Genomic DNA, 12,044 nt, shown 5'->3' on the forward strand with positions numbered 1-12,044 from the left:
GATTTCCTGGGTACTTTGTAGGCTAGTATCCAGATGAAGCTGACTAGATTTATAACCCTCTGCAGCTTCTTTCGGTCCTGTGCAGTAGTCCCACCTCCCCATACCAGACAGTGATGCAGCCTGTCAGAATGCTCTCCATGGTACATCTATAGAAATTTTTGAGTGTTTTTGTTAACAAACCAAATCTCCTTAAACTCCTAATGAAGTACAATCACTGTCTTGCCTTCTTTATAGCTACATCGATATGTTGGGACCAGGTTGGGTCCTCCGACCCCCAGGAAGGTGAAGCTGCTCACTCTCTCCACTTCTGATCCCTCTATGAGGATTGGTTCCTTTGTCTTACTCTTCTTGAAGTTCACAATCAGCTGTTTCGTCTTACTGGCATTGGGTGCCAGGTTGTTGCTGTGGCACCACTTCACTAGTTGGCATATCTCGCTCCTGTACGCCCTCTTGTATCCTTCTGAGATTCTACCAACAATGGTTGTATCATCTGCAAACTTATAGATGGTATTTGAGCTATGCCTAGCCACACAGTTATGTATATATAGAGAGTAGAGCAGTGGGCTAAGCACACACTCCTGAGGTGCACCAGTGTTGATCGTCAGCGAGGAGGAGATATTATCACCAATCCAGACAGATTGTGGTCTTCCGGTTGGGAAGTCAAGGATCCAATTGCAGAGAAAAGTACAGAGGCCCAGGTTCTGGAACTTCTCAATCAGGTTTGTGGGAATGATGGTGTTAAATGCTGAGCTATAGTGGGTGAACAGCATCCTGACATAAGTGTTTGTATTGTCCAGGTGGTCTAAGGCCATATGAAGAGTCATTGAGATTGCATCTGCCATTGACCAATTGTGGCGAAAGGCAAATTGCGATGGGTCCAGGTCTTTGCTGAGGCAAGAGTTCAGTCTAGTCATAACCAACTTCTCAAAGCATTTCATCACTGTCAACGTGAGTGCTACCCAGTGATAGTCATTAAGGCAGCTCACATTATTCTTCTTAGGCACTGGTATAATTGTTGCCTTTTTGAAGCAAGTGGGAACTTTCACCCATAGCAGTGAGAGGTTGAAAATGTCCTTGAATACTCCTGCTAGTTGGTTGGCACAGGTTTTCAGAGCCTTACCAAGTACTCCATCGGGACCTTCCGCCTTGCGAGGGTTCACTCTCTTCAAAGACAGTCTAACATCAGTCTCTGAGACAGAGATCACAGGGTCACTGGGTGCAGCAGGGATCTTCACAGCTGTAGTGATATTCTCCCTTTCAAAGCGGGCATAGAAGGCTTTGAGTTCATCTGGTAGTGAAGCATCACTCATTCATGCTTCACTACCAGATGCTTTGTAGGAAGTAATATCTTGCAAACCCTGCCAGAGTTGTCGTGCATCAGTAACTTGGCATTTAGGATGAGGTAGTAAACTGGATTAGACATTGGCCTCATGGGAAAAGCTAGAGATTAGTTTATTAGATTATGAGGACACTCAGTCCTCGTTTATTGTCATTTAGAAATGCATGCATTAAAAAATGATACAATGTTCCTCCAGAATGATATCACAGAAACACAGGACAAATCAAGACTAAAACTGACAAAACCACATAATTATAACATATAGTTACAACAGTGTAAAGCAATATCATAATTTGATAAAGAGCAGACCATGGGCACGATAAAAAAAAGTCTCAAAGTCCCGATCAACTCATCATCTAACCAGATCATCATCGATCTGGTCGAGCCTCTGCCCAGCCCCTCCGACACAGCCTCTCCGAGCGCCATCCTCTGCCGAGCGCTTCAACCCTGCCCCGACCACCAAGCAACAAGCAAAGCCGAGGACTCGGAGCCTTCCCCTCTGGAGATTCTGGACCACAGAGTAGCAGCAGCAGTGAAGCAGGCATTTCAGAAGTTTCACCAGATGTTCCTCCATGATCTCACGTTCGTCTCCATCAAATCAGGATTGTGTACAGCACCCTACTTGACAAATAACAGACATCACCACCGGAGTGGCCACTGTGAGCCATGTTGCGTCGCCATCTTCTCCTCCTGAAGATAGTTGTAGATGGTTGTCTCTCGGACTAAAGAGGTGACTAATGGTGTGCCACAGGGATCAGTGCTGGATCCTGTGTTATTTGTCATCTATGTCAATGGTCTGGATGATAATGTGGTTAAATGGATCATCAAATTTGCAGATGATAACAAGATTCGGGGTGTAGTGGAGAGCAAGGAAGGCTATCTTGGCTTGCAGCAGGATCTGGAACAGCTGGAAAAATGGGCTGAAAAATGGCTGGTGGAATTTAGTGCAGACAAGTGTGAGGATTTGCACTTTAGGAGGACCAACCAGGGTGGGTCTTACACAGAGAAAGGTAGGGTACGGAGGAGTGGGATAGAACAAAGGGAACTGGGAATACAGATCCATAATTCATTGAAAGTAATGTCACAGGTAGATAGGGTTGTAAAGAAAGCTTTTGTCATATTGGCCTTCACAAATCAATGTATTGAGTACAGGAATTCGGTTGTTATATCATTGGCGAGGTCCAATTTGGAGTATTGTGTGTAGTTCCAGTCATCTACCTACAGAAAGATGTCAATAAGATTGAAAAAGTGCAAAGAAAATTTACAAGGGTGTTGTCCAGGTTTGAGGATCTGAGTTATAAGAAAAGTTTGAATAGGTTAGATTTGATAGAGATATGCAGAATTATGAGGGGTATAGATAGGGTAGATGCAAGCAGGCTTTTTCCACTGAGGCTGGGTGAGACTACAACTCGAGGTCATGGGTGAAGGGTGAAAGGTGAAGTGTTTAAGGGGAACGTGAGGGGAACTTCTTCACTCAGTGGGTGATGAGTGTGTGGAACGAGTTGCCAGCCAGACGTGATGGATGAATGTTCGATTCCAACATTTAAGAGAAATTTGGATAGATACATGGATGAGAAGGGCAGGGTGATAATTCAACATAGACTAGGTGTGCTGAAGGGACCGTTTCTGTGTTAAGACACTATGACTAACTGAAACTGAATGAATGAAGTAGCAATCTGTAAACTCAGTCAGCTCTGTCATGGGCACTAGTTTCCACAGCATCCAGGACATCTTCAAATGTGATGTCTCAAAAAGGCAGCACTCATCATTAAGGACCCCATCACCCAGGACATGCCCTCTTCTTATTCCTACCATCAGGGAGGAGGTACGGGAGCCTGAAGACACACACTCAATGTTTTAGGAACATCTTCCCCTCTGTCATCAGATTTCTGAATGAAAAATAAATCCATATATACATATTAAACTGTATGTGCTGGAATTTAGAAGAATGAGAGGGAGGGGGATCTCATTCAAACCTACTGAATATGGAAAGGCCTGGATAGAGTGGATGTGGAGAGGATGTGGGGGAGTCTAGGACCAGAGAGCACAGCCTCAGAATAGAGGAATGTCCCTTTAGAACAGAGATGAGAAGCAATTTCTTTGGTGAATCTGTGGAATTCATTGCCACAGGCACTGTGGAGGCCAAGACAATGGCTATATTTGAGGTGGAAGTTGATAGGTTCTTCATTAGTCAGGGCATAAAAGATTTAGAGGAGAATGGGGTTGAGGGAGAATAATAAATCAGTCATGATGGAATGGTGGAGCAGACTCAATGGGCTGAATGGCCTAATTCTGCTCCTGTGTCTTATGGTCTTATGTTCTGATTCTGGTTCTGGCTCCGTCTATTTCGCACCATTTTCCCCTGGGTTTACCTGCAACCAGAGCACTGGACAGGGACCGGGATCTTTGGCCAACCTGTTGGGAACACTCAACACTGTACACCCCTAAAAGCCAAAAGCTGCGTCCAAATAGCTAGCCTCCAGAAAGAAAAGGAGTCATTACGAAGACCACAGAGAGTTAAAGAATAAGCTTGCTCTAAAACCCAATGCAGGTCGCTGCTTTGATTCTGACATTAAGTAGGTTAGATGTGGTTTTCAGACTAATTCTGCTCTAAATTATTAGAAAGAGGAGGAAAGTCCATGAACCTGGATACTCTCTGAGCCTCAACCCCTGACTCAGTCATCTGCTGATATCATTTTCCATGCGAGAAGGTAGAAACCCCTGCACGTCTGCCAGTAATCTGCGGTGAACCACGTGAAGTCTGCCCTCAATAAAATGGCATGTAGCAACCATTCGAGCAGACAGGCTTGAGGCAGACTTTCGAGTGATCACAGCCCAGCTCGAGAACGACCAGCGTCAGGTGGGACTCCAGCCGCAGCAGGCAAGAGGCTTCAAGATGTTTTACAAGGGCAGATTGATGGTAAGAAAAGCGATGTTTTTAAATAATGCACGCAGCCACAAGAGATCGTAGATGCTGGTATCTTTTAGATTTATATTACAAGAACAATCAGTCCTCATTTATTGTCATTTAGAAATGCATGCAGTAAGAAATGATACAATGTTCCTCCAGAGTGATAGCACAGAAAACAGGACAAACCAAAGACTAACACTGACAAGACCACATAATCATAACATATAGTTACAGCAGTGCAAAGCAATACCATAATTTGATAAAGAACAGACCATAGGAACGGTAAAAAAAAAGTCTCAAAGTTCCAATCGACTCCTGATAGTCCCCGATAGCAGGCGGCAGAAGGGAGAAACTCCCTCTGCCATAAACCTCCAGGCACCGACAACTGTCGATGCATTGGAAGCACCCAATGAGCAGCTGGATATCAATACGATTGAAAGAGTGCAAAGAAAATTTACAAGGATGTTGCCAGGACTTGAGGACCTGGGTTACAGGGAAAGTTTCAATAGGTTAGGACTGTAGTCCCTGGAGTGTAAGACATAGAAGGGCAGATTTGGTAGAGATATACAAAGTCCTGATGAAGGGTCTCGTTTATTCATTTTCATTGATGCTGCCTGATCTGCTGAGTACCTCCAGCATTGTGTGTGTGTGTGTGTGTGTGTGTGTGTGTGTGTGTGTGTGTGTGTGTGTGTGTGTGTGTGTGTGTGTGTGTGTTTGCTGCTCAATCATTCATTGTTGCCCAAGTACCTTCTGCTGGGATTTCGCTCAACTGAGATTCCCAACTCGAGGATCATGCAGCATAGAAGTAATATTAGAACAATTACAACATTTTGAAAGACATTTGCAAAGGTACATGGACAGGGAACCACAGAGCCCCTCGGTTAATGGGACTAGCTCACTTAGTCAGCATGTGTGTGACGTCCGAAGGATCTGTTTCCATGTTGTATAATCCCATAACCGTGACCCCCATGTTATGGGATTAGGACCGAGGATGATTACTAATGGGTCTATTTTACCCACAATCCCCTACACTCCAGGGTCCACTCTATCCATTAACCAGCAAAATTCGGCATGCTACTGCTATTGTGATTCTGACCAATAAAGTGGATAGAGCCACAGAGTCACAGATCACAGAACTAGGCCCTTCAGACTAACCCAGTAAACCTATTCTTACTAAACCCATTTACCCAGTCTACCTATCTATACTAAACCCATTTACCAGTCTACCTATCTATACTAAACCCATTTACCCAGTAAACCTATCTATACTAAACCCATTTGCCCAGTAAACCTATCTATACTAAATCCATTTACCCAGTAAACCTATCTATACTAAACCCATTTGCCCAGTAAACCTATCTATACTAAACCCATTTACCCAGTAAACCTATCTATACTAAACCCATTTGCCCAGTAAACCTATCTATACTAAACCCATTTGCCCAGTAAACCTATCTATACTAAACCCATTTACCCAGTAAACCTATCTATACTAAACCCATTTGCCCAGTAAACCTATCTATACTAAACCCATTTACCCAGTAAACCTATCTATACTAAACCCATTTGCCCAGTAAACCTATCTATACTAAACCTATTTACCCAGTAAACCTATCTATACTAAACCTATTTACCCACATTAGGTCGACTGAGTTCCATTCTTTGCTTATTTGAGTGCTTGGCAGAATCTGAACCAGCATCAGGTTTGTTTTCACTGATATATGTCATGATGTTTGTTGTTTTGCATCAGCAGTATAAAAACATTCTGAGAGTTTATTAACTGGAGTGCAGGAGATTGGATAGAATTATGAGGGGTATAGATGGGGTAATGCACGTAGGTTTTTTCCCCTGAGGTCGGTGAGACTCAAGCTAGAGGTTATGGGTTAAGGGTGAAAGGTGAACTGTTTAAGGGGAACATGAGGAGGAATTTCTTCACTCAGAGGGTAGTGAGAGTGTGGAACGAGCTGCCAGCACAAGTGGTGGCTGTGGGTTTGAGTTCAATAGTTAAGAGAAGTTTGGATAGGTCCATGGGAGGGGTATGGAGTGAAATGGTCGGGGTGCGGGTCGATAGCACTAGGCACAAAGACAGTTCAGCACAGACTAGGTGGGCCAAAGTGCCTTTCTCTGTGCTGTAGTAGCCTATGACTATGTTTCTGACATCAAATGTGCATCAGAGCTCCAGCAAGGTGCTGGGGGTGGGGTGGGTGTTCTGGCAAGGAAAGAGCAAACACCATATAAGAAACATAAATGAAATATCGTACATAATTATTGCAAGAAAACCCAACAAGAACGAAGTCAACTGTCTATTTTAGTTCAGTGGTCATAGTGATGAGGGTAGTGCTGGCTGAAGGGCTAAAGGAAAGCAGCTGTTCTTGAACCTGGTGGTGTGGGACTCTGGCAAATGGTAGCTGAATGAAGATAACGTAGGCTGCAAGGAGGGGATCTTCGATACTGGATGTTGCCAGTTTGAGGCAGTGCCTCCTGTAGATAGTACTGATGGAGTGCCCGTGGTGTGTGGGGCTGATGCCACCAGCCTGTGCGGGTTCGTACCTTCTAATCCATTTACAGTGACATGCCACATGCTAATTTTTATCTGTTAGAATTTTTGTGTTAATATTTCCCCTGTTCCTTCCCTTTCTCTTACGGTCCACTCTCCTCTCCTATCAGATTCTTCCTTCTCCAGCCCTTGACCTTTCCCACCCACCTGCATTTGCCTCTTTCTGCTCCTGTCACCTTTTTATTCTGGTGTCTTCCCCCTTCCTTCTCAGTCCTGAGGGAGGGTGTCGGCCTGAAATGTCGACTGTTTATTCCTTTCCAACGATGGTGCCTGACTTGCTGTTCCTCGAGTGTTTTGTGTGTGTTGCTGTGCTAATATTGTTTTATGTGCTGCTTGTGATATACAGTATGTGATATATGGTATATGGTATGTGATATACAGTTTGTGATATACTGTATGTGATACATGGTATGTACCGTGCTTTGCACCTTGGTCACATTGTTCCATTTTGCTGTACAGATGAAAGTTGACCTTGAGCTTAAGATCATCGTGGATCAGTGATCCCCACGGTTTCTGGGTAGGAAATCCATACGGCGTAGGCGAATGGTGTAATTCTGCTCCTCTCGAGTCTGCTCTGCCATTCTCCTTCCCCCTGTAACATTTCACACCCTTGTGGATCGAGAACCTATCAACCTCCACTTCAAATATACCCAATGGCTTTGCCCCCACAGCCATCCGTGGCATTGAACTCCACAGATTATTCACCACTCTCTGCCTAAAAGAAATTCCTCACCATCTCTGTTATAAGTGGATGTCCCTCTGCTCCGAGGCTGTGCCCTCTGGTTCTAGACTCTCATTATTGGAAACATCCTCTCAACATCCACTCTTTCAATATTCAAAGTGCTTCAATGAGATCCCTTTCTGTTCTTCTAAACTGCAGCAAGTACAGGCCCAGAGCCATCAAATGATCCTCATATGTTAACCCTTTCATTCCTGGGATCATCCTTGTGAACCTCCACTGAACCTTCTCCAATGTCAGCACATCCTTTCATAGATCAGGGGCCCAAAACCACTCACAACACTCTAGTTGCTGTCTGACCAAAGCTTGAGCTTCAGAGACTCCTCATCGAAGGATCAGAGGTGGAGAGGGTCAGCGACTTTAAATTCCTCGATGTTATTATCCCTGAGGACCTGTCCTGGGCCCGGCCCGTAAGTGCCATTATGAAGAAACCACAGCAGTGCCTCGACTTCCTGAGGAGTTTGCAAAGATTTGCATGACATCTAAAACTTCAACAAACTTCTATAGATGTGTAGTGGAGAGTGTACTGACTGTTTGCATCACAGTCTGGTATGGAAACACCAGTGCCCTTAATTAGAAAATCCTACAAGATATAGTGGATACGGCCCTCTCAACCATTGAGAACATCTACACAGAATGTTATCACAGGAAACCTGCATCCATTGTCAGGGACCCCCACGTGCTCCCTTCTCACCTCTGTCATCAGGAAGATACAGGAGCCTCAAGATCCACACCACCAGATTCAGGGATAGTTGTTACCCACCAGCCATCAGGCTCTTGAACTGAAGGGGAGAACTTCACTCGTCCCATCACTGAACTGTTCCCACAACCTAGGGGCTTACTTTCAAGACTCTTAATCTCATGTTCTCGATACTTATTGCTTATTTATTATTACTATTATTACCTCTGTCTTCTTGGATTTGCACAGTTTTTTTCTCTTTTGCACAACAGTTGAATGCCCAAGTTGGGCAGTCTTTCATTGATTCTATTATTATTCTGTGTTGGATGTATTGAGTTTCCCAACAAGAAAGCAAATCTCAGGGTTGTACACGGAGACGTATATGTGCTTTGATAATAAATTTACTTTGAAGTTTAGGATTAGCTTTACTTGTCACATGTGGGGGCAGGGGGAGGTTAAGTGGAGACAGGTTCCACAACCACCATCAACGACGCTGCCGTTTGCCTCCAGGTAACTGCGGTGCTGGTCACCTTGCTGCTCGCTGCCATGACAGACCCCGCTGCGGCAGCGAAAGGGAAGAAGAATGGGAGGAAGGGGAGCCACCTGCGCTTGAGGAGAACCACAAAGTACACGCTGGAACTGGGGAACCTGAAGCTGCATGCCGACTTCCCGAAGCACAGCCAACATTTCCACGATGCCTCCTTCAGGAACCGCTCTCTGTCCCCTTGGCATTATAAGTAAGTGGCCCTACAGCCCTCTCTCTTCTTTATAAAGATTAGCTTCATTCATCACACCTACCGTGCATCGAGACACACAGTGAAATGTTCCGTCTACATCAACAGCCAACACAGTGTGAGAATGTACTGGGGACAGCCCACACCTGTTGTCATGTTTATGGTGCTAACATAGCAAACCCACATCTCACTGACACTAACCAGTATGTCTTCGGACAGTGGGAGGAAACTGGAGCACCCGGAGGAAGCACACGCGGTCGCAGGGAAAGCGTACATACGCTAGAAATTGTTCCGATTGCAGGCGTTGTCATAACATTAAGCTACTGTGTTGCCTTTATAGACCCCATTACCTCCCGCACAGCCAGCTAAACAAACGCACCCTACAAGGAATAGCTGTTTCCATCACTGCCGATCTCTTCAGCACACTGGCATCTCCACTGTGTGGGCTGAATCTCTTCATCAGGGCTGGAAGTGAAGAGGGCAGAAGCCAGAATAAGAAGGTGGAGGGAGGGGAAGGAATACAGGCTAGGAATTTAACTTCCCATTTCCATTCTGACATGCCAGTCCATGGCCTCCCCCACTGTTACGATGAGGCCACATCACGCTGGAGGATGAACACTGCATATTTTGCCTGGGTAGTCTCTAACCTGATGGCATGAACATTTATTTCTCCAATTTCTACATCCCCTTTTTTTCCAGTCACCACTCTGACTCCCCTCTCACCCCTTCTCTTCTCCTCACCTGCCTATCACCTCCCGCTGGTTCCCTCCTCATTCCCTTTCTCCCATGGTCCACCTATCACCTCCCAGCTTCTTACTTCATCTATCTCCCCCACTCATCCACCTTCCCCCTCACCTGGTCTCACCTGTCACCTGCCAGCTTGTACCCTTCCCCTCCTCCACCCATCCACCTTCCCCCTCATCTGGTCTCACCTGTCACCTGCCAGCTCGTACTCTTCCCCTCCTTCACCCACCCACTTCCCCCTCACCTGGTCTCACCTGTCACCTGCCAGCTCATACCCTTCCCCTCCTTCACCCACCCACTTCCCCCTCACCTGGTCTCACCTGTCACCTGCCAGCTGGTGCTCTTCCACTCTCCCCACCTTCTAATTCTGGCGTCTGCCCCCTTCCTTTCCGGTCCTGATGAAAGGTCTCGAGCCAGAACATTGTCTGTTTATTCCCCTGCAGAGATGCAGTCTGACCTGCTGAATTCCTCCAGTGTGTTGTATATGTGACTGAACTCTGAACGTTGTTGTTAGTTTTTGGACACTCATGATGGAGTGTCCTCAGCTATGTTGCTGGAATTGTGAAGTTTCTGCAGTTTTCTTTTGCATTCTCATGTTTCCTTACAACATAGACCTGATGAACGAAATGGCTTCTTTCTATTGTGAACACAACAGCTTCTGCAGATGCAGGAAATCCAGAGTAACCACACAACATGCAGGAAGAACTCAGCAGGGCAGGCAGCATCTGTGGAAGGGAAGAAGTTTCGAGCTGGGACTCTTCCCTGCACTGATGCTGCCTGGCCTGCTGAGTGGCTCCTGTTACCTGGAGGCAAATGCCAGCGTCATTGATAGTGGCTGGAACCGGCCAGTGCACAGAACCTGTCTCCACTTAACCCCCTCCCTTCAACATGCACACGCGACAAATAAAGATAATCCAACACTTAGCCAGTTTATCCCTCAACTCTCAGATTCCACCATTGACCTACAGTGGTCATTAACCATGCAACCAGATTTGCTGGTGGTACATCTCATTCTGTAGATGCTGGAAACGTTGAGGAAACACACATAATACAGAATACAAGAGGTTGCTCTTCGAATATGAGAGTGACCTCACCCTGGCCCAATAGAAGCATATGGATGGGTATGTCAAAATAGGATTGTGTCGTAGAATTAAACTGGGCAGCCACTGGGAAAGATTGTGCAGATGCTGGAGATTCCAAACAACCCACACTGAGAGTGGGTAACTGTCCTATGCACCTAAGGTTCAAAGTTCAAAGTAAATGTATTATCAAGTACATACGTGTCACTCTATGTAACCCTGAGATTCACTCTCTTGCAGGCATTCGTAGTAAATACAAAGAAGCAACAAAAAAAAAAGTAATAACAATAAATAAATACGCAATAAATATTGAGACCCCGAGATGAAGAGTCCACAGTGAAAACAGTTCAGTGATGGGCTGAGTGAAGTTGTCCCCTCTGGTTCAGCAGCCTGGTGGTTGAGAGGCAATGACTGTTCCTGAGGCTGTACCTCCTTGCTGATGGCGGCAAGGAGGAGAGAGCCTGCCTGGGTGGAGGGGGTTCCTGATGATGGATGCTGCTTTCCTGAGACAACGCTCCTTGTGGATGTGCTCAATGGTGGGTAGGGCTTTACCATGACCAACTGGGCCATGTCCACTACCATCCGTTCAAGGCCAGAGTGATGAAGGAAGAGTATATTTGTCCCGGTGACTTTGTGACTGACATTCTCCCCCTTTTCTCCTCCGGCAGAAAGGACTCCGATGATAACCGCTACCCTTCCATCATCTTCAGGGCAGAGTGCAGAAACAGCTACTGCCTGAACAGCCGGGGCCTTCCCGACCAAAGCTTGAACACTCGCCTGGTCAAGCAGGAGATGCTTGTCCTCAGGAAGAAGTCGTCGCCTGGCAACAAGATTACTTTCCATGTGGAGAAGATCTTGGTGCCCGTTGCCTGTGTCTGCGTCCGCCCAGACGTGCATACTGCCTGACAGAGACAGCCCCAGGCGGCCAAAGCAGAAAGCAATATTAAGCCAATTAGTAGCACGTTCCTTTAGCATTCCGAACTAGAGTCACAGTGAGGGAGACAGTATTTTCATCATAAGCCAGACTAACGTATTGCTTTAAAGCACCCACTCCAGCCGGTCACCAACATAATGAGAGGCCCCACCAGCACAGTATTGCCCGTGCTTTGCTTGAGAATAAACGCCTTCAGTAGATCCTGCAGCCTGAGCGGTTAGAATTGCAGGCTTCACAAGGAGACCATAGGACCATAAGGCCATTACATTTGACACCCTTACTAATCAAGAACGTCTTACGAGACCATGAAACAGAGGAGCAGAATTAG

General features: G+C 45.9%; 1 protein-coding gene across 1 annotated transcript; it reads left to right on the forward strand.

The window, feature by feature from the left end:
• The first annotated feature begins 4,163 nt into the window (after nt 1-4,163).
• Nucleotides 4,164-11,774, forward strand: LOC140202112 (interleukin-17F-like). The gene is made up of 3 exons (XM_072266972.1): nt 4,164-4,259; nt 8,736-8,962; nt 11,451-11,774. The coding sequence occupies exons 1-3, from the start codon at nt 4,236-4,238 to the stop codon at nt 11,686-11,688; spliced, it is 489 nt and encodes a 162-aa protein (XP_072123073.1). The 5' UTR covers nt 4,164-4,235; the 3' UTR covers nt 11,689-11,774.
• The last annotated feature ends 270 nt before the right edge of the window (nt 11,775-12,044 follow it).

The sequence above is a fragment of the Mobula birostris genome, chromosome 8 (genome assembly GCF_030028105.1).
Source record: "Mobula birostris isolate sMobBir1 chromosome 8, sMobBir1.hap1, whole genome shotgun sequence".
NCBI lineage: Eukaryota > Metazoa > Chordata > Chondrichthyes > Myliobatiformes > Myliobatidae > Mobula > Mobula birostris.

Coding starts and splice junctions, on each gene's coding strand:
- LOC140202112 (XM_072266972.1), top strand. CDS start 4,236: ATGTTTTACAAGGGCAGATTGATG. Junction 4,260..8,735: donor TTTACAAGGGCAGATTGATG/GTAAGAAAAGCG, acceptor GTTTGCCTCCAG/GTAACTGCGGTGCTGGTCAC. Junction 8,963..11,450: donor CTGTCCCCTTGGCATTATAA/GTAAGTGGCCCT, acceptor CTCCTCCGGCAG/AAAGGACTCCGATGATAACC.